The sequence below is a fragment of the Ranitomeya variabilis genome, chromosome 4 (assembly GCF_051348905.1).
Source record: "Ranitomeya variabilis isolate aRanVar5 chromosome 4, aRanVar5.hap1, whole genome shotgun sequence".
Lineage (NCBI taxonomy): Eukaryota > Metazoa > Chordata > Amphibia > Anura > Dendrobatidae > Ranitomeya > Ranitomeya variabilis.
The window spans coordinates 633,194,523-633,216,556 of record NC_135235.1 but is presented as its reverse complement, the minus strand read 5'-3'; the positions used below and the strand labels follow the sequence as shown (position 1 = coordinate 633,216,556).

General features: G+C 45.3%; 1 protein-coding gene across 2 annotated transcripts in view; it reads left to right on the top strand.

The window, feature by feature from the left end:
• The window catches only part of LOC143767225 (uncharacterized), a 385,097-nt gene that overhangs the window by 325,346 nt on the left and 37,717 nt on the right, over nt 1-22,034 (top strand). The window contains exons 1-6 of one of the 2 annotated variants that reach the window (XM_077255388.1): nt 4,539-4,609; nt 11,338-11,480; nt 18,927-19,076; nt 19,206-19,373; nt 19,455-19,578; nt 19,662-19,759. In XM_077255388.1, the coding sequence (XP_077111503.1) occupies nt 18,999-19,076; nt 19,206-19,373; nt 19,455-19,578; nt 19,662-19,759 (468 nt within the window). In that variant the 5' untranslated portion in view covers nt 4,539-4,609; nt 11,338-11,480; nt 18,927-18,998. Of the gene's footprint in view, nt 4,610-11,337; nt 11,481-18,926; nt 19,077-19,205; nt 19,374-19,454; nt 19,579-19,661; nt 19,760-22,034 lie in introns of those variants that run through there. The other variant, XM_077255387.1, reaches the window with a different exon arrangement.

Genomic DNA, 22,034 nt, shown 5'->3' with positions numbered 1-22,034 from the left:
TGAGAGGTCTTTTAATTTATTTCTAAGCGTCACAATCTTATTTAAGGTCCTCACTGAGTGCAAGGCCGGCAACTTACACTCCTCTCTCGATAATTGAGAAGTTAATTTATCAAATTCAGCTTTAGCATTTCTTTTTAATCTGGAACTCTCCTTAATACAGTACCCCCTCAAGACAGCCTTATGAGCTTCCCACAGGGCTGAAGGGGAAGAAACCGAGCCCTCATTCAAGTGGAAGAAGTCAGTGAGATGGTTCAGTAGAGTCTTCCAAATTGTTGTTTTTTTTAATTAAAAACTCATTCAACCGCCAGTGGCACACCCTGGAAAACGGTTGAGTGGATTTAAGATCTAACACCATCGGGGCATGTTCAGACCATGTAATGTGACCTATCTCAGCCTTCACCATCATCCTATGGTTCGGAATATTTGCCAAAAAATAATCAATTCTAGAATGGGTGTGATGAGGGGGAGAATAAAAGGAAAAGGTCCTGTCTCTAGCATGGTCTATTCTCAAATTGGGAGTTAGTCTTAATTATTTTTCAAAAGTCTATCACCAGTCTAAACAGGTTTGTGATGAAGATTTATTATTTATAGAGAGTCTATCACACTGTTCTGAGAAAGGGATATTAAAATCAATCGCCACCCACCAGCAAAGCTGCTGGTAAAAGTTTTTGAATCAAGGAAAAAACCTTTCTCAGAAATTTGATCTGACCTGAATTTGGAGCATATAAATTACACAGAATGGTGGGCCTGCCCCTCAAAGAAGCCTCCAAAATGACATATCGATGTGTGATTTGTTCATTTGTAAGGAACAACCTGATGAAATTAAGATGGCCTCTCCCCCCTCTATTATTATTAGAGAAAGCAGCACAGGAAAGGAGTTGAAAGCAAACCCAAAAAAGCTTGTTTTATCGCAATTTGTCTCTTGAAGGATGTCAATATCGGCATTTTGGGACTTCAGCTCCCGAAAGGTAAGCTTCCTTTTTCTAGGGATGTTAAGTCTCTTTGCATTTAATGATATTACACATGAAATTTTGAATTTTTTTGTTTACTCACATGCATATGACCTCCAGGAGCTAACACCTTTCCCACCTCCCTCGGGATATAGTAATGGACTCTCTCCTCCAGAGCATTTGTAGTTCCGGTGGTTGCAATCGGGTGAATGGAAGGGAAGGAAACAATAGGTAGGGGGTAAGACAAAGGCAACAAAGAACATAAAAAGAAAAAACATGTAATATTAGAAAGTAAAGTACCATATTTCCAAGGAATAGGTCCTCCTGGTCTGTGGCTGACCTTGTGGAAAATATCAGGCCCACAAGGTTAATATCAAGAGGAGCACCGCAGCCACAGAAAAGATTCTCAGGGAGACGCAGCCCAACACCAAAACCATGCAAGGGGAAAACAACAACAGTAGAACTATCCCCGGTCATAGGACAAACCAGGGCTCCCCCAGGCACACATCATTAGTAACTGCTGGATACCTGCCTAAAGAGAACCAAAAGAAGAATGGCTACTAAACATTAATGAAATAATATAGGGATGAGCCTGCAAATTGCCTTGCGCAGGCGTGTACTACGGAGGACACAGCATGAACTTCAATCCAATATTGCGGCCAGCATTCAGCCAGCGGGTAAGGAAAGGGTGAATCAAACACCCGAAAACCCAGCCCATATGATCGCAAACCTGTCCCGCCAAATTCAGGTGACAGGTTCCCTTTAATCTGATGTAAAGGAGGAAAATGCCTCAACAGTGTATCAATCATCCAAACAGATTCTGCTATGTGTGTAGTTCTTTTACACCAAAAGGCCAAGTATGTTCAATCACTCATGATATTAAAAAGATGTTACAGATGTACTTTTAAGTGTCCACTTGGTGATTAAGACAAAAGCTGGGCCCCTCATGTGATATGCTCAAGTTGTTCAAATGGTCATCGTGACTGGTTGAATATGAGGAAAGTGGCTATGCCATTTGCTGTCCCCATGATTTGAAGAGAACCCAAAAATCATAGTGATGACTGCTACTTTTGTTTTGTCAAGCTGAAGGGTTTTTCTACAAAGAATAAACATAAGATTAATTACGCTGAACTTGAATCTGCGATTAGGCCAGTTCCACATGATGGTACCTTGTCAGTTCCTGTACCACTGTTGTCTGGATTGGATGAAAATGAAGTAGAATATGAAGACTATGGAGCTGAAGCTACTGGCGAAGACATGGAGACCTCAAGTCAAGATGAGTATGTACCTGATGGAGAAGCCGAGCAGTCAGAATTAGTGATGAGCGAGTGTACTTGTTGCTCGGGTTTTCCCGAGCACGCTCGGGTGGTCTGCGAGTATTTGTTAGTGTTCGGAGATTTAATTTTCATTGCCGCAGCTGAATGATTTACAGCTACTAGCCAGGCTGAGTACATGTGGGGGTTGCTGGGGAATCCCACATGCAATCAAGCATGAAAACTAAATCTCAGAGCAGTTACAAATACTCGGAGACCACCCGAGCGTGCTCAGGAAAATCCGAGCAACGAGTACACTCGCTCATCACTAGTCAGAATGCTTTACTCAACCTGAATTAAATGATCTCATCAGAGACCTTTCATTGTCAAAAGATAAAGCTGAACTTCTTGCATCTAGGTTGAAAAAGAAGAATCTTCTTCATGATGATGTCAAAGTGTGTTATTACCGAAACAGAAGTAACACTTTAACACAATTTTTCACAGTTGATGGACCAATGGTGTACTGTAACAATGTGAACGGCCTCTTTGAAGAACTGAATCAAGAGTATTTTGTTGCAGATTGGCGATTGTTTATTGACTCATCCCAGAGAAGTTTGAAAGCAGTGTTGCTTCACAATGGAAATATGAAACCATCAATCCCTATTGCTCACTCATGTCATCTAAAGGAAAGTTATGAAAATCTGTCAGTTGTTTTGGATGCTATACAATATAAGCATCATCAATGGAATAACTGTGGAGATTTGAAAGTGATTGGTCTGCTAATGGGAATGCAAGGAGGTTTCACAAAATATTGTTGCTTCTTGTTTTTATGGGACAGTAGAAGTAAAGTAGAACATTATGTTCATCGAGATTGGGGACAGAGAATCATCTATGCTCCAGGTAGAGACAAGGTTTAGCATAATCCTTTAGTTGCTCCAACAAAAATCTTTCTTCCACCACTACATATAAAGTTGGGATTGATTAAAAACTTTGTGAAAGCCATGGCAAAGACAAATTCAAAGGGTTCCAGTACATTTCACAGAAATTCTCCAGCATTTCACCAGCAAAACTGAAGGAAGGGGTATTTGTTGGATCTAAAATTAGAGATCGTATAAGAGATGATGTGTTTGAAGGAACTCTAAATGATATGGAATTGAGATCTTGGAAAAGCTTCAAGTGGATCTGTGAAAACTTCTTAGGAAAACAAAAATCTCCAGAATATGTAAAAGGTGTTGAGGAACTGCTAAATGCACACCAGTGTCTTGGATGTCACATATCTCTGAAAATTCACTTTTTGCATTCACATTTATATTTCTTCCCTCAAAATCTTGGGGATGTAAGCGATGAACAAGGCGAGCGGTTTCTCCAGGACATTAAAGTAATGGAACACCGCTACCAGGGTTTTTTGGAATGACTCAATGATGGCAGATTACTGTTGGATGTTATGTAGGGACAACCCTGAAAAATCGTATGAACGACAGTCTAATGTCAAGCACTTTTAATTTCTGCTTGTATTTTGGTTATATTTTGCATGTGAAATTATTTTGGTTAAAAAGAAACCTGTTTTGTAAGGTGAAGCATTTTTTTCTGATATGTAGATTACTGTTTTCTTAATGTCACCTGTATATTTCCTATACCTTATAATAATGATGCTGCTCCACGGAAACTATACCTGCTATAGAAAAACTATATACACAATCAGGACAAAAAGATGATTCAGAAAAGTACAAAGTCACCTGCGATGATTACAAAAATATTTTTTTGTAGAGCTGTGTTATGATGACGGTCGGTTGCTCTCTTTCTCCCCGTGAAGCTCCGCCCACTTCTCACAATATCGCGGCTGTGGACGGAGACAGACGGGAAAAGTCACATTCTGTTGACACTAAACAATCAGCGCTGAGCGTAATTATTTATATTATAAAAATCGACACTAAAAATGTAAGTTTTATAAATCAGAAATAAAATAATATTGCCTAAATACAAAAAATATATAATAGTGTAAAGAACCTTCCTGTCTGATGTGTGATGTCTGCGCCATTATAAACTGCAGCAATTCCATAAAAAAGACAGAGGCGACTACAATGGAGTCTGTATGAGGAGCTCACCATAGCCACTCTATTGTAGTCACTTCAGTGCAGAGCAGTCTACAGCTGAGAGGATTTTTTGATCCGATCTACTGTATCACCTCAGCACTGAACCGATGGTAAAATGAGGTCCTCAAAAAATCACCTCAGATCTAGTCACTACCATTGTGTAACCCTTTGAGTTCTGCTTCCAGGACCTGTGATGATGTCACAGTCATGTGATCAGTCACATGGGGGGAGGAGCAGGGTGGGGATTGGAAGTGAAGGGTTTTCTGTGTAGGAAGCTGCGACATGTAAGAGCTGAAGGGAGAAGTCTGCACTGGTGAGCGGTAATGGGGGAGCAGGGACTGTGTGATAGAGGGGACAGGACTCAGTCCTGGGGGGCACCGGGACTCTGCACATTAGGGTACAGCCGGCTCCACATGTAAGAGCTGAGGGGAGAAGTCTGCACTGGTGAGCGGTAATGGGGAGCAGGGACTGTGTGATAGGGGGGACAGGACTCAGTCCTGGGGGGCACCGGGACTCTGCACATTAGGGTACAGCCGGCGCCACATGTAAGAGCTGAAGGGAGAAGTCTGCACTGGTGAGCGGTAATGGGGGAGCAGGGACTGTGTGATAGAGGGGACAGGACTCAGTCCTGGGGGGCACCGGGACTCTGCACATTAGGGTACAGCCGGCGCCACATGTAAGAGCTGAAGGGAGAAGTCTGCACTGGTGAGCGGTAATGGGGGAGCAGGGACTGTGTGATAGAGGGGACAGGACTCAGTCCTGGGGGGGGCACCGGGACTCTGCACATTAGGGTACAGCTGGCTCCACATGTAAGAGCTGGGGGAGAAGTCTGCACTGGTGAGGGGTAATGGGGGAGCAGGGACTGTGGGATAGAGGGGACAGGACTCAGTCCTGGGGGGCACCGGGACTCTGCACATTAGGGTACAGCCGGCGCCACATGTAAGAGCTGAAGGGAGAAGTCTGCACTGGTGAGCGGTAATGGGGGAGCAGGGACTGTGTGATAGAGGGGACAGGACTCAGTCCTGGGGGGCACCGGGACTCTGCACATTAGGGTACAGCCGGCTCCACATGTAAGAGCTGAAGGGAGAAGTCTGCACTGGTGAGCAGTAATGGGGGAGCAGGGACTGTGTGATAGAGGGGACAGGACTCAGTCCTGGGGGGCACCGGGACTCTGCACATTAGGGTACAGCTGGCTCCACATGTAAGAGCTGAAGGGAGAAGTCTGCACTGGTGAGCGGTAATGGGGGAGCAGGGACTGTGTGATAGAGGGGACAGGACTCAGTCCTGGGGGGCACCGGGACTCTGCACATTAGGGTACAGCCGGCTCCACATGTAAGAGCTGAGGGGAGAAGTCTGCACTGGTGAGCGGTAATGGGGGAGCAGGGACTGTGTGATAGAGGGGACAGGACTCAGTCCTGGGGGGCACCGGGACTCTGCACATTAGGGTACAGCCGGCTCCACATGTAAGAGGTGGAGGAGAAGTCTGCCCTGGTGAGCAGTAATGCATACCTCCCAACTTTTGAAGACGGGAAAGAGGGACAAAGTGCGCGCCATGGCAAATTTTAGGCCGCGCCTCTGACCACACCCATTCATAATTAGTCACACCCATATCCACGTCCCAACCACACCCATTTAGCACTGCCGATCACACTGTTTCATATACAATAATTATAAACAAAAAAAATGGCCACACAGTGCCCCATACTGTATAATGGCCACACATGACGCTCCATACTGTATAATGAACACACATGACGCTCCATACTGTATAATGACCGCACATGATGCTGCATACTGTATAATGGCCGCACATGATGCTCCATACTGTATAATGGCCATACAGTGTTCCATACTGTATAATGGCCACACAGTGCTCCATACTGTATAATGGCCACACAGTGTTCCATACTGTATAATGGCCACACAGTACTCCATACTGTATAATGGCCACACAGTGCTCCATACTGTATAATGGCCACACAGTGCTCCATACTGTATAATGGCCACACAGTGCTCCATACTGTATAATGGCCACACAGTGCTCCATACTGTATAATGGCCACACAGTGCTCCATACTGTATAATGGCCACACAGTGCTCCATACTGTATAATGGCCACACAGTGCTCCATACTGTATAATGGCCACACATGATGCTCCATACTGTATAATGGCCGCACATGATGCTCCATACTGTATAATGACTGAACATGATGCTCCATACTGTATAATGGCCACACATGATGCTCCATACTGTATAATGACTGCACATGATGCTCCATACTGTATAATGGCCACACATGATGCTCCATACTGTATAATGACTGCACATGATGCTCCATACTGTATAATGACTGAACATGATGCTCCATACTGTATAATGGCCACACATGATGCTCCATACTGTATAATGACTGCACATGATGCTCCATACTGTATAATGGCCACACATGATGCTCCATACTGTATAATGACTGCACATGATGCTCCATACTGTATAATGGCCACAGTTCTCCATACTGTATAATAACATACAGGCATGCAGCTCACACACAGGCACGCAACTCACACACACGCACACAGCTCACACACACGGCTCACACACACGCAGCACACACACAGCTCACACACGCACGCAGCTCACAGACATGCAGCTCACACACACGCAGCATCACACACACACGCAGTATCACACATACACACGCAGCATCACAAACGCAGCTCACAAACACATGCAGCTTTGACACAAATGCATCACACACGCAGCCATCACACACACGCAGCCATCACACACACACGCAGCCATCACACACACACGCAGCCATCACACACACCAGATACCTCATACACACATGCAGCATCTCACACACACACATGCAGCATCTCACACACACACACATGCAGCATCACACACACACACATGCAGCATCACACACACACACACACACACATGCAGCATCACACACACACACACACACACAATCTCCTCTGTGGTGCAGGGGCGGCTGATCTGTCCATGTGCAGCTCTTCAGTTTCTCCTGCTCACAGCTCTGCACTGTCCCGGCACCTCCCCCGTCTCTCCTTCTCTGCCGGGATACCAGATAAGAGCAGGAGAAGCCGGAGCTCCGTGCACACACAGGAGGTAGTGAGTCGCTGACCTTTCATCTTGATTGCTGCTGGCTCTCTGCCTCAGCGTGGCAGCGCAGCGCCGCACAGGGGGCGGGGTCACTCGGGAGGTGACTCAGCTTTTATAAAAAAAACAAAAAAAAACAGCCTCAAACCTAAGTTACTCAGGTGCCGCCCCCTGCATTGTCCCCGCCCTAGGCACGTAGTGCGGGACAACTAATGTCCCGCCCGGGATCCCGGGGCTGACTGTCAAAATCAGGACAGTCCCGCGGGATTCGGGACGGTTGGGAGGTATGGTGGGGGAGCAGGGACTGTGTTATACAGAGGGACAGGACTCCGTTATGGGGGGAGCACTGGGACTCTGATGATCACATGTTTGTATTACTGTGAAGAGCTGTAAAACCTGCACTCGTGTAATGACCACAGACAAGATACAGATCCCCAACACACAGCAGGAGTATAATATTCCTGGGACATTCACATGTTCCTCACCCAATGGGGTGTACTTAATTATATGCACTATATGTCCTATTGGGGGTCTCTGTGTTGGAGAAACAGGACAGCAACTAGAGCGAGGATGGGATGTCATTGCCACACGATTACAGACAAAAACCCCCTTTAGGCTAAGTTCACATTAGCGTTTGGGGACTTTGCAGAGGGCTGCGTACTTCCTCCATTAAGCTCCATCTAATTCGCTCATACTTCTGCATGCGTCTTGCATACCTATCTTTAACATTGGGTACGCAGGACATGCGGATGTATGCAGATGCGCCGTTTTGACGCCCCCGCCATCCGCACAAAACGCAAGTTGCTGCGTTCCCTTGCGGTTGGCGGTCGCATCAAGACAACGCATCGGCATACAGTACATCCGCAAGTCCTGCGTACCCAGTTTTAAAGATAGGGATGCATGCATAATTATGCGGAAGTAGGTGGAGCTTAACGGAGGAAGTACGCAGCCCTCCGCAAAGCCCACGAATGCTAATGTGAGCTTAGCCTTACCGGTGGCCAAACATTACTGTGGTCCAGGACACAATATAAACAATACGAAAGTTTTTATATTACCCCTTAACAACCACTGTTATGCCTTATAACGGCACTGAGGAATAAGAGTACAGCGCTGCCCCGCGGCTCAAATTCCCACTGGTGGCAGCTGTTCATGACAGCTGAGACCCTGCAGTGTCGGCCCCGGCTGGTTTTGGATACAATTGAGGCCGATAAACCCCTTAAATACCATTATCAGTCACAACATCAATAATAAATTGATTGCAAGGGGGTCACAAGAGTCCCTTAGTAACTTTTGGACCCTCGAAATGAGAATCGCGGTTCCCAATGGTTGCCATGCTACTCTGATGTCATGTGATGACCCCACTGTACTGTGGCCTCTGAAAGCTGAATCTCACAAGTACTGCAGTGTATGAGACCAGCAATCAGTATAAAAATTATGCATGTTTTACTTTTTATTTCTCTTTTTTTCTCTAATACCCTTTACACAATCCCCACACAAAACACATGTAAAAGCACCACTTACACATTTCCAGTGTTTTAAAGAATAAAATAAATATGACCCATTCTTAAAGAAGACGCTATTAAGAAGAGGAGGCATACACCTTTCTTGCTTACGACACGCTTTCAAGCAGTGATAACCACATTCCTGTAGAACTCTTCTTCATCCTCATCTAGTGAGGAGGTGAAAGGGGGTACAAGGCCTGTGTGCTGTGGGTCATAACTGACTTCTGGTTGCCCAAAACCCCTTTTCTAAACAGAAGTCTGGGTGGAGTGTGTTGTGTGGTGGAGTACGTTCCTTACTCACTTTTGTTTCTGGAGCTCTTGTTACCTTCCTGTCAATGGGAATAGATAACAAAACAGAAGACCGTGGGTCTGGGTTAACAGTCCAACTTAACTGTGAAATTCATTTACACATTGATGCAGCATACAGATTAAGACAGCCTCTTTTTTAGTGATGTTCCCTTGGCTTTGTGCTCCATCAGTCCTTGTCCCGATCCTGTCCTGAAGCCCATCTTTACCCCACTCCGCGATCCAGTTGACAAATTCTTCATCAGGGAGACAGAGGCAAGAATCGCTATACCTTTTCTGGACCTTAGGTCCAAAACTGTCGCACCATCTTGACGTGGCTGGAGATGTGCTCTCATTCTTTTAGGAAACTTGCACTGACCGAACTCGTTCTCTTCTGCTGCACCTTCGTTGCACTAGAACCTCCTAACACTCTGCTATGTTTAGTCTTACTCTTCACTCCACCCATGACTTGCACTTACTGAGTCTTAGACTCTGACTATCTGACTGTAATCCTGGATCATTTTCTATAAAACCAGACCTAACCCTCCTAAACTGTGGGCTAATCTCTAGTGTAGTGCAGACTGTATCTCTATCTTCTGTATGGTTCCCCTAGTGGACAGACCTCCTGCATTCCCAGGGATGGCCTTAGGCATAGCCTGTAGGAAAACCGAACACAGAACATTGGCCATAGGAATAAAACATAACATTACTTTTATCACAATAATAGCATTAATAGATAAATCTTCACACAACATCCTAACAACCCTTTGCTGCCACAAAGTCGTCATTGTCCCAGCCTCCCCCCTACAGAAGGACCCCTAGCAAGGCGCCCTTTGACCGAGGCAATCCCTACACCAATCGATCCGATATGAATTTCACCCCCCAAAAATTATCAGCCTGTTGTTCCAGACTTCATGGGCAACCCAGGAATCCAATTTGACACTACAGGCCTCAATAAAGTGGACTTTTTCACATTTTTCTTTCAGTGAGGAAATAATACATTTTATGGAGACCCAGACAAATTTGTACGCCCATCAATTTTTCACCAAAAATACCATGTCGTCATACTTCAGATGGACCACTGTAAATGCTGCAGAAATTGAAATTTTGGGGCATTATGCTGCATATGGTCATAGTCAGAAAACCAGAGCTTCGGCAATACTAGAGTGCTGATATACTCTAAAGCACACCGGTATTTTGTATGGCCATGACCAGGAAAAGATTTGAAGAGATCCAAAAATGTTTGCGTTATAGTGATAATGCACACAACCCCCATAGGGACATTTCTATAGATTAATAATTTCAAAGGGAGGCTAAAATTCTGACAATATGTACGCAGTAACAGGGCTAGGTATGAAATTAAACTGTACAAACTGTGCGAGAGTACCTCAGGGTACAGCCACAGGTTTAGGGTTTTTGAAGGGAAAGACATCCGCACTGACCACCCCCGGAATGCAATGCAATGCTCGCTGTCCTAGGGGCGAGTGAAAATTTTGTAGGAATCACTGATCCCACTGCTGAAAAGGAGTTATCACTAGTGATGAGCGAATATACTCGTTACTCGAGATTTCCCGAGCACGTTCAGGTGTCCGCCGAGTATTTTTTAGTGCTCGGAAATTTAGTTTTTAATGCTGCAGCTGAATGATTTATATCTGTTAGCCAGCATAAGTACATGTGGGGGTTGCCTGGTTGCTAAGCAACCCCCACATGTACTTATGCTGGCTAACAGATATAAATCATTCAGCTGCGGCAGGAAAAACTAAATTTCTGAACACTAAAAAATACTCTGAGGACACCCGAGCGTGCTCGGGAAATCTCGAGTAACGGGTACATTCGCTTATCACTAGTTATCACCTCTACCTAGATAACTTTTACACCAGCAGCCCACTCTTCAAGACCCTCTCTGTCAGAGATACAGTAGCATGTGGCACAGTGCAAAAAAATTAGAGAGGCCTCCCTAAGCCGCTAATTGGGCAACTGCGGAGAAAGGGCGACAGCAGAGAATGTTTTTTGTATTACTTTTTACATACAGACCGAACTGATGTCAGTTTCTCTGTATGATATTGCTGATCTCTCTATATTTATTCCGTGATTATTGATATCTTTCTTTGTATGTCGTGAGACGGGATAGTCAAGGAGTTCAATGTCAGAAGCCAGGAAGATATGTCATAAAGAGAAGGAAGATAGAAAAAGGAGACACAAAAGAGCAATAGGGTCTTATCTCGCGTTGCATAGGGTGCACCCACCAAGAGAACTACTCACCTGGTGAGGATGATAAAAAGACATATAATATTGGAGGCTGCTGCAGATCCACAGGGCAGTGCCGGACCTGGTAGAAGTATACACTTTGTAGGAGAAGGGGATCATCACCGTGCTGCCCCAAAAAGAATTCCAGGAATAGCAAAAGTTCAACGTGGTTTATCAACGCGTTTCAGGGTTCAGACGACCCCTTTTCAGGACATAAGACTTACAATATCAATGATATTGTAAGTGGTATGTCCTGACAAAGGGGTCGTCTGAACCCTGAAACGCGTTGAATAAACCACGTTGAACTTTTACTATTCCTGGAATTCTTCTTGTGGCAGCGCGGTGATGATCCTCTTCTCCTACTAAGGCCGGGGACACACACAACGTATAAAAATACGGTCTGTTTTACACAGACGAGAATCGCCCAAATGTTGCCAAAACTGATCCGTGTGCAGTGCGAGGATGCGATTTCCTCGCATCAAATTATCCGTGTGACATCCGTATGGCATCCGTACTGCGATATTTTCTCGCAGGCTTGCAAAACCGACATCTAATGGATTTATGTGCTCAAATGTTCGTTAAAACATATACACTCACCGGCCACTTTATTAGGTACACCTGTCCAACTTCTTGTTAACACTTAATTTCTAATCAGCCAATCACATGGCGGCAACTCAGTGCATTTAGGCATGTAGACATGGTCAAGACAATCTCCTGCAGTTCAAACCGAGCATCAGTATGGGGAAGAAAGGTGATTTGAGTGCCTTTGAACGTGGCATGGTTGTTGGTGCCAGAAGGGCTGGTCTGAGTATTTCAGAAACTGCTGATCTACTGGGATTTTCACGCACAACCATCTCTAGGGTTTACAGAGAATGGTCCGAAAAAGAAAAAAAATCCAGTGAGCGGCAGTTCTGTGGGCGGAAATGCCTTGTTGATGCCAGAGGTCAGAGGAGAATGGGCAGACTGGTTCGAGCTGATAGAAAGGCAACAGTGACTCAAATCGCCACCCGTTACAACCAAGGTAGGCCTAAGAGCATCTCTGAACGCACAGTGCGTCGAACTTTGAGGCAGATGGGCTACAGCAGCAGAAGACCACACCGGGTACCACTCCTTTCAGCTAAGAACAGGAAACGGAGGCTACAATTTGTACAAGCTCATCGAAATTGGACAGTAGAAGATTGGAAAAACGTTGCTTGGTCTGATGAGTCTCGATTTCTGCTGCGACATTTGGATGGTAGGGTCAGAATTTGGCGTAAACAACATGAAAGCATGGATCCATCCTGCCTTGTATGGAGCATCTTTGGGATGTGCAGCCGACAAATCTGCGGCAACTGTGTGATGCCATCATGTCAATATGGACCAAAATCTCTGAGGAATGCTTCCAGCACCTTGTTGAATCTATGCCACGAAGAATTGAGGCAGTTCTGAAGGCAAAAGGGGGTCCAACCCGTTACTAGCATGGTGTACCTAATAAAGTGGCCGGTGAGTGTATACAGTATGTGTGTATATATATATATATATATATATATATATATATATATATATATATATATATATATATATATATATATATATATATATATATATATGTCATTTAGACATATATACTGTATTTATATTTAATTCTGCACTCGAGTTCATATGAGGACATCCAGCAGGGGGCGCCTCACCGCGACTCAAGGTAACTACAGGTCACCCTGCTTCCCATTCATTCCCCGGGTTTTTACAGGCAGAAGCGGCTGCGTTAACAGGCTTTTGCTTGTAAAATTAGTTAACCCTTTCAGATGGATTTACAACGTGGGACAGAACGACGGAAGGTATGGAATATTGTTGTTTGTTTTTTTTAAACTTTGTTTCAGGTGACAAGGGTCTTCAGGTGGATTAAGAGTCTAATAAAATATTACAACACCCTGTGTCTTTATTACATTAAAGTACTTTGTAATAATGTGTGTGTTTTTTTAACCATTTCGTACTATTGGATTAATAATGGATAGGTGTCATAATTGACGCCTCTCCATTATTAATCTGGCTTAATGTCACCTTACAATAGCAAGGTGACATTAACCCTTCATTACCCCATATCCCACCGCTACACGGGAGTGGGAAGAGAGTGGCCAAGTGCCAGAATAGGCGCATCTTCCAGATGTGCCTTTTCTGGGGTGTCTGGGGGCAGATGTTTGTAGCCAGGGGGGGCCAATAACCATAGACCCTCTCTAGGCTATTAACATCCGCCCTCAGTCACTGGCTTTACCACTCTGGCGGAGAAAATTGCGCGGGAGCCCACGCCATTTTTTTCCGCAATTTAACCCTTTATTTTACAAGCTACAGCGCCAAAATTTTGCACATACACACTACTAACATTAGTAGTGTGGAATATGCCAAAAAAAAAAGGGATATGAGATCGTTTACTGTATGTAAACCATGTCTCCTATCATGTCGGGTTTGGGAAGGAGAAATGAATTACCGGCTTTTCTCTAACACCGGTGCGTATTTCTCGCAATCCACACGCATGGTCCGTGTGTAATCCGATTTTTTCTCGCACCCATAGACTTGCATTGGCGAGTCTCGGCCGAGATACGCTGACAATCGCAGCATGCTGCGATTTTACTCGGATCCTGAATACGGCGGAGAAAATATCGGATGATGGGAGCTGCACATTGGGCCGAGTGCTATGCGATTTTTTTATCGCATAGCACTCGTCCGTATTACGGTCTAGTGTGACCCCGGCCTAAGTGTATAAATAGAAGGAAAAGGCAAAGATGTTGTCAAGTAAAGTTCTGAAGTCAGAATATCAGGAAGATAGATCAGAGCAGAAGGGGTTAAACAGACTGATGGGCAGAACAAGACCCAAGGTCAGGCAACTAAATATGTACAAACAGAACACAAGGCACAGAGACAAAACACACAGTAGCTGATAGTATGTCTGACAGAGGTCTGGGAGAAACAGCTCCGGTAAATAGCCTGGCAATCACCTGGGATAATGAATCCCTGGAGACAGCCAGTGCCTCCCAGTTTCAGATTGGATGGCCAATTTGTCAATCAACACACAACTCAGCACGCCCCTGCACCAGACTGGATGACTGAGCCATCAGTAATTGTATCCCGGAAATACTGAGGGGTGGAACCATGATAATCGTCTTTCCCCTTCCACCTTTTTTTGTCCTTCTTTGTTTACAGTCCCACTCTATTACCTGTTCTTGGAACAAAAGGGGCAGTACTGCAAAATCTAGTATATAATTGTCTAAGGGGTACTTCCGTCTTTCTGTCTATCCTGTCTGTCTGTCTGTAACTTCCGTCACGGAAATCCCGCATCGCTGATTGGTCTCACCAGCTGCCTGTCCTGGCTGCCGCGACCAATCAGCGACGGTTACACGAGAATTAGTCCCTCCCTACTCCCGTCCAGTCAGTGTCCGGCGCCCGCTCCATACTCCCCTCCAGTCAGCGCTGACAAAGGGTTAATGACAGCGTTAACGGACCGCGTTATGCCGCGGGTAACGCACTCCGTTAACGCTGCTATAAACCCTGTGTGACCAACTTTTTACTATTGATGCTGCCTATGCATCATCAATAGTAAAAAGATCTAATGTTAAAAATAATATAAAAACAAAAAACCTGCTATTCTCACCTTCCGTCGAGGCGCGCGGGGCTGTCGCCAGCTTCCGTTCCCAGCGATGCATTGTGAAATTACCCAGAAGACTTGACGGTCTCGCGAGACCGCTACGTCATCTGGGTAATTTTGCAATGCATCCTTGGAACGGAACATGGCGGCAGCCGCGCACGCATCGACAGAGCTTTGCTGGACGACGGAGGGAGAGTATAGAACTGTTTTTTATTTTAATTATTTTTTTAAACAGGGATATGGTGCCCACACTGCTAAATACTACGTGGGCTGTGTTATATACTGCGTGGGCTGCATTATATACTACATGTCTGCTATATACTGCGTGGGCAGTGTTATATACTACGTGGGCTGCGTTATATACTGTATGGCTGCTATATACTACATGGGCAGTGTTATATACTATGTGGGCTGCGTTATATACTACATGGCTGCTATATACTGCGGGGGCAGTGTTATATACTGCGTGGGCTGCATTATATACTACATGGCTGCTATATACTACATGGGCAGTGTTATATACTATGTGGGCAATGTTATATACTGCGTGGGCTGTGTTATATACTGCGTGGGCTGTGTTATATACTGTTTGGGCTGTTATATACTACGTGGGCTGTGTTATATACTGCGTGGCTGCTATATACTATGTGGGCAATGTTATATACTGTTTGGGCTGTCTTATATACTGCGTGGCCACTGTTATATACTGCGTGGCCTGTATTAACGCATCGGGTATTCTACAATATGTTGTGGCCTGTGCTATATACTATGTGGCTGCTATATACATAACATACATACATACATACATACATACATATTCTAGAATACCCGATGCGTTAGAATCAGGCCACCATCTAGTGCATAAATAGTAAGAAAAAAAAAAGTAGTAATAAATGGGTTAAATTAATTAAAAGCACCAAAGTTGAGCATGTAACAAAAAAATAATAGGTGGCCGTGGAACACCTGATATACAAAGAACCTACAAGAATTATGTACAGCCAAGAAAAGGTACAAAAGTACTATATAAGATTGTATAGAAATAGACATAAAAGACAAGTAGTTTAAGGCTATGTGCCCAAGTTGCAGAAATGCTGCGGAAATGTCCGCAGCATTTCCGCAACTCCCTGCCGCGGGTAAAATGCATGCAGAATTCGCATGCGTTTTCCTGCAAAACACAAGTGTTTTGCAAGCATTTGTAGCTTGCAGATGCTTGCGCTTTACAAGCGATTTGAAGCTTGGAAAAGTGATTGACAGGTTGGTCACACTTGTCAAGTATAGTGCTTGACAAGTGTGACCAACTTTTTACTATTGATGCTGCCTATGCAGCATCAATAGTAAAAGATAGAAGGTAAAAAATACAAAATATGGTTATTCTCACCTTCCGACGGCCCCCAATCTCCTCAGTGGCGCTCCCGGTACGTTCCGTTCCCAGGGATACTTTGCGCGAAGGACCTTTGTGATGCCACGGTCGCGTGACCGCGACGTCAACTCAGGTGATTCGCGAAATGCATCCCTGGGAACGGAAGCCGCCGCGTGCACCGCTGAGATCAGGGGCCGTCGGAAGGTGAGAATAACCATATTTTTTATTTTAATTCTTTTTTTTTTTTTTTACAAGAATATTGTATCCAGGACCTGGAGGAGAATCTCCTCTCCTCCAGACTGGGTACCATCCGCACATGAAGCGCTCACCTTACGCATGGCAGGCATAGCCACATGCGTAAAGTGAGCGTTTCAATGCAATCCTATAGCGGTGGAATTGCCTCGATTCCGCAGAAATAATGAACATGCTGCGGATTTTACCGCTTTTCCGCAGCGGGAAAATCCGCAGCATGGGCACAGCAACTGCGGAATCCCATAGGATTGCATGGGAATGCGTTTAAGCGTTTCCGCTACGGCGGAAACGCATAAGAAATGCAACGTGGGCACACAGCCTAAAAATAGGGGAGACACTAGCGCAACAAACACAGCAGGAGGGGAAGCAAGTACGTTATAATGATGGTTTAACAACAATGTATACAAATAAGTACATAATTGGAGAAAGATTTCATTCAACCAATAACACAAGCCCAAGTAATAGTAGTAAATATGAAGAGAAAAGTTAAGGACTAATATTTACCCGTATGTTCCTCCTGCCGGGATGGCATCAGCCCGAACGTTTTGGCGCTCGCCTTTGTCGGGGTGGAGTCAAACCAGTGGAGAGAACGATTTAACCCCCCGTGAGCCAATCAGAGCTGCTCTGTCACAAAATCCGAATCGGGCACATCACGCACCGCGTCATCGGAAGTGGGGTGGGTCACTTGACTGCATACCCGGCTACCTCAATGATGAGGGCAGGGAGGGCAAAACACACCATGCCCGGGTATAGATGCTGCAGAGAATATGCTGGCCCGATGGAGGTCAGCGCATGCACACAGGCAAGATAGGCAAGAAAGCAGATTGGAACCGGAGATGAAGAATCAGGGATGGGAAACGGAACTAAAACCATCTTGTATACATGTGACAGACTGTGTGCACTGAAGATCCCGTTTGGATTAGTTTTTACATACAGGCCACAATGATGTCAGTTTGTCTGTATGTCATTGTAGCGCCTCCGTGGGCGTTCCGTCGGGGTCCCCGCTCTTGGTCTGCTCTCCGCTGTCTGGCCTCGGTCCCTGGCTCTCCTCTTGCTGCTGCTTCCTGGTGCGCAGCCAGCAGGTCTATGGGTATGACTCTAAGGGCGTGCTCTCCCGGTCTCTTAAAGAGAGAGCACACATTTTCAAGTGTTTCCTGTTGCTAGCTTCCGGTTCCCTGTACTGTCGTCCCTGTGCTCTGTGTACCGCCAGTGTCCGGCCAGTATCCTGCTAGCACTGTTTATCTTCTCAGACTGTCCGCCGCTCATCACTCCGCCACCCAGGACAATACCAGTTCTGCCTGTGCCAGTCCCCTCTTGTTCAGCTGCTCGTCATCCTGGATGACATCTGTACTGCCAGTGCCAGTCCCTCCGTGCTCAGCCGTTTGCCACCGGTCTAGCCTACCACTACCTGTTATCTTGGCCAGTCCACCTGCTCTGCTGGGCCAGCTGCCACATGTCCAGGGTCTAACTGGAGGCAGCACCTGCATCCCTCGGATGTTCCAATGTGACCCTGCTCGAGGGGTCTTACTACGGGTATCTGGGGCTCGCATAGTCATGCCCCTTCGGAGCCCCCCGGGCCGTGGTCCAGTGGTTCCACTAAAATAGCCATAAACAAATGTACACTTCAACATCTGTGCCTCCGCTTCCATTCATTACAGTTATTCCTGATCGCTTTATATTTAATCCTTTATTCATTCTATCTCTGACCCTGTGCACATGTGACCGCAGGGTCAGTTACACTGACCGCTCTGTGTGTGCACTTCTATACTGTTGTGTTTATTATTTTTTAGTCATTAATGTAATTATTTCTGTGCTGACACATATCCCCTTCTCGGTTTTCTCGATTTATGGGGCCTTTCTGGGACAATCACATTTACTGGGATTACAATTTTCTGTAGCTTCTATCATTATCTGTTACTGACGTCCCCAGATCTGCCGTCCCGATCTTTGTGGATGTTCCCTGCACTTTATATATAACTTTGTCTTGTTATTATGCAATATTTAATAAAGATTCAGATAATTTAGATTTTTTTTTTTTAGATTTGTTCTGTGTTTTTGGTGCTGGATTGGATTATCCTGTGATAAATCTCTGTATGTGACTATAATTGGATTGTGTGTTATATTGGGGGCAGGACGGTGCCATGACTGGATGTAGTTATCATGTGACACCGGTAACGGCTCCGGAGATTTCTTACCTTTGATCTTTATGATGTTACATCTTCTCCCCATTCAGGTCCCTACAATATCGGATCCTCTCAGTGGAGATCTTCTATATAAGAGAATTCTCCTGAGTGACCCTACAAGGATGGATAGGGACAGGGACAAGATGGCGGACAGGATATTACACCTCACCCTAGAGATCCTCTTCCGGCTTACTGGAGAGGTGAGAGATTCTGATGACGTCACATTACATCATTCTTCTCTATGGGAATAACAGATGGACAGAACTGGAGAGGTGAGGACTCTGGGAATGTCTGTAGTGAGGTTTATTAATGTGTCTCTCCATAACCAGGATTACACAGTAGTGAAGAAGACCTCTAGTGCGGGCTGTCAGGCCCCTGTTTCTGAGAAATGGGGAAGACCCCTGAGGCCTCCACCTCACCCCCTGATGCATGAGGACATCAATGACCAGAGGATCCTAGAACTCACCTACAAGATGATTCAGCTGCTGACTGGAGAGGTGACACTGCTGGGAATGCTGGGACACTATACAGTAACGCTATGGAGGGATCGGGGATGACTGTATCATTGTATGTGTCAGGTTCCTATAAGGTGTCAGGATGTCACCGTCTATTTCTCCATGGAGGAGTGGAAGTATTTAGAAGGACACCAAGATCTGTACAAGGACGTCATGATGGAGGTTCCCCAGCCCCTCGCATCACCAGGTAATAGATGGGACTAAATACACACGGCCTATAATTATCTGTATGTAAAGAATGAATTCAGTCCTTGTATGTGTTTCCTCCAGGTCTATCCAGTAAGATGACAATACCAGAGAGATGTCCTCTTCCTCTTCTTCCACAGGACTGTAAACAAGAAGATCCTGATTTTCCTCAGGATCATCAGGTAGATGGAGAGAAGGTATCATGAGGTCTTCCGTATGATGTGTAGAAGGCTGTGAAGGTCTTATGTTCAGTCTTGTTTTAACCACAAGTATAAGGGAAAACTCAGATGGCCGTATAACTCAGATGGGCTCGGGTAGGTCGGCAGCTCTCACAACCCAAGAATGACAGCATGTATTTCTATGCAACTGTCATGCTTGGACCGCACACCTAATATCATGCCTCAAGTGCCAACAATGAGCAATTGCACAACCTCACTATTCAGCCCTTCATATAGGAAATGTGAATTGCAACTACAGTCTATTGTATATACAGTGAACCACCTAAAAACATCTCCAATGTAACGCTCCTCTGCCCATCTGCAGGGCTGACCCTCTGTAACGTTCATCTGCCCATCCTCTAACTCTCCCATGCTCAGCTGCAGGGCTGACACTCTGTAACTCTCCCCTGCCCAGCTGCAGGGCTGACCCTCTGTAACTCTCCCCTGCCCAGCTGCAGGGCTGACCCTCTGTAACTCTCCCCTGCCCAGCTGCAGGGCTGACCCTCTGTAACTCTCCCCTGCCCAGCTGCAGGGCTGACCCTCTGTAACTCTCCCCTGCCCAGCTGCAGGGCTGACCCTCTGTAACTCTCCCCTGCCCAGCTGCAGGGCTGACCCTCTGTAACTCTCTCCTGCCCAGCTGCAGGGCTGACTCTCTGTAAGTCTCCCCTGCCCAGCTGCAGGGCTGACCCTCTGTAACTCTCCCCTGCCCAATTGCTTGGCTGACCCTCTCTGTAACCATCTCCTGCCCAGCTGCCTACAGTCCATAACAATCGCATAACAATAAATAATAAACCATAGCATTAACCATATAGTTACTGCACTTTTCATCAGAGTCTTGTAATAAATATATCCTGCAGCACCACAAATATACCTTTATGTCACAGACAAGTTATCTTCAGGATGTACCAGGATCTTCCATTCCTTTACACCAGGAATATGACAGTGAGTTTTCCTTGTTTCTCAGCTTCACAATCTTCAGATTTTAACCCTGAAAAGCATCTAGGGACGAGGTAGAATTGGTAGTTCAGAGCGTATCAGCACCTTCATCTAATTTGCAGCACCAACAAGAACCTATCTTGGTGACATGGGCCAGTATTCCTGGGGAACAGTCTCAGCACCTTCTGCAATCTATGACACTATTAATTGCTGAGGTTCTGAAGGGCAAAGAATATCCTATGTGTTACTAGATGGGTGTCTCTAGTAATGTGGCCATTCAGTGTATGTTTTATACTTGATGGAGATGGCCGGATAAAGCTGTTCATAGACATTTACAGTGCCTCGGCTCCCTGGAACTTTTCAACCTTTTCCTACATATCATGCTTCAAACATAAAGATACCAAATGTTAATATTTGGTGAAGAATCAACAACAAGTGGGACACAATTGTGAAGTTGAACGAAATTTATAGGTTATTTTAAATTTTTGTGTAAATTCAAAAACTGAAAAGTGGGGCGTGCCATATTTTTCGGCCCCTTTACTTTCAGTGCAGAAAACTTTTTCCAGAAGTTCACTGTGGATCTCTGAATGACCAATGTTGTCCTAAATGCTGTTTGAAGCACAGAGAGCATCATGAAGACCAAGGAACACAACAGGCAGGTCCTTGATACTGTTGTGGAGAAGTTTAAAGCCGGATTTGGATAATAATAACATTATTTATATAGCGCCAACATATTCCGCAGCGCTTTACAAATTATAGAGGGGACTTGTACAGACAATAGACATTACAGCATAACAGAAATCACAGTTCAAAATAGATACCAAGAGGAATGAGGGCCCTGCTCGCAAGCTTACAAACTATGAGGAAAAGGGGGAGACACAAGAGGTGGATGGTAACAATTGCTTTAGTTATTCGGACCAGCCATAGTGTAAGGCTCGGGTGTTCATGTAAAGCTGCATGAACCAGTTAACAGCCTAAGTATGTAGCAGTACAGACACAGAGGGCTATTAACTGTATAAAGTGTATGAGAACATGATGCGAGGAACCTGATTATGGTTTAAGTTTTTTTTTTTTTTTTGAATGGGCCACACAGGGATAGTTAGGTTAATGCGTTGAGGCGGTAGGCCAATCTGAACAAATGAGTTTTTAGGGCACGCTTAAAACTGTGGGGATTGGGGATTAATCGTATTAACCTGGGTAGTGCATTCCAAAGAATCGGCGCAGCACGTGTGAAGTCTTGGAGACGGGAGTGGGAGGTTCTGATTATTGAGGATGCTAACCTCAGGTAATTAGTAGAGCGGAG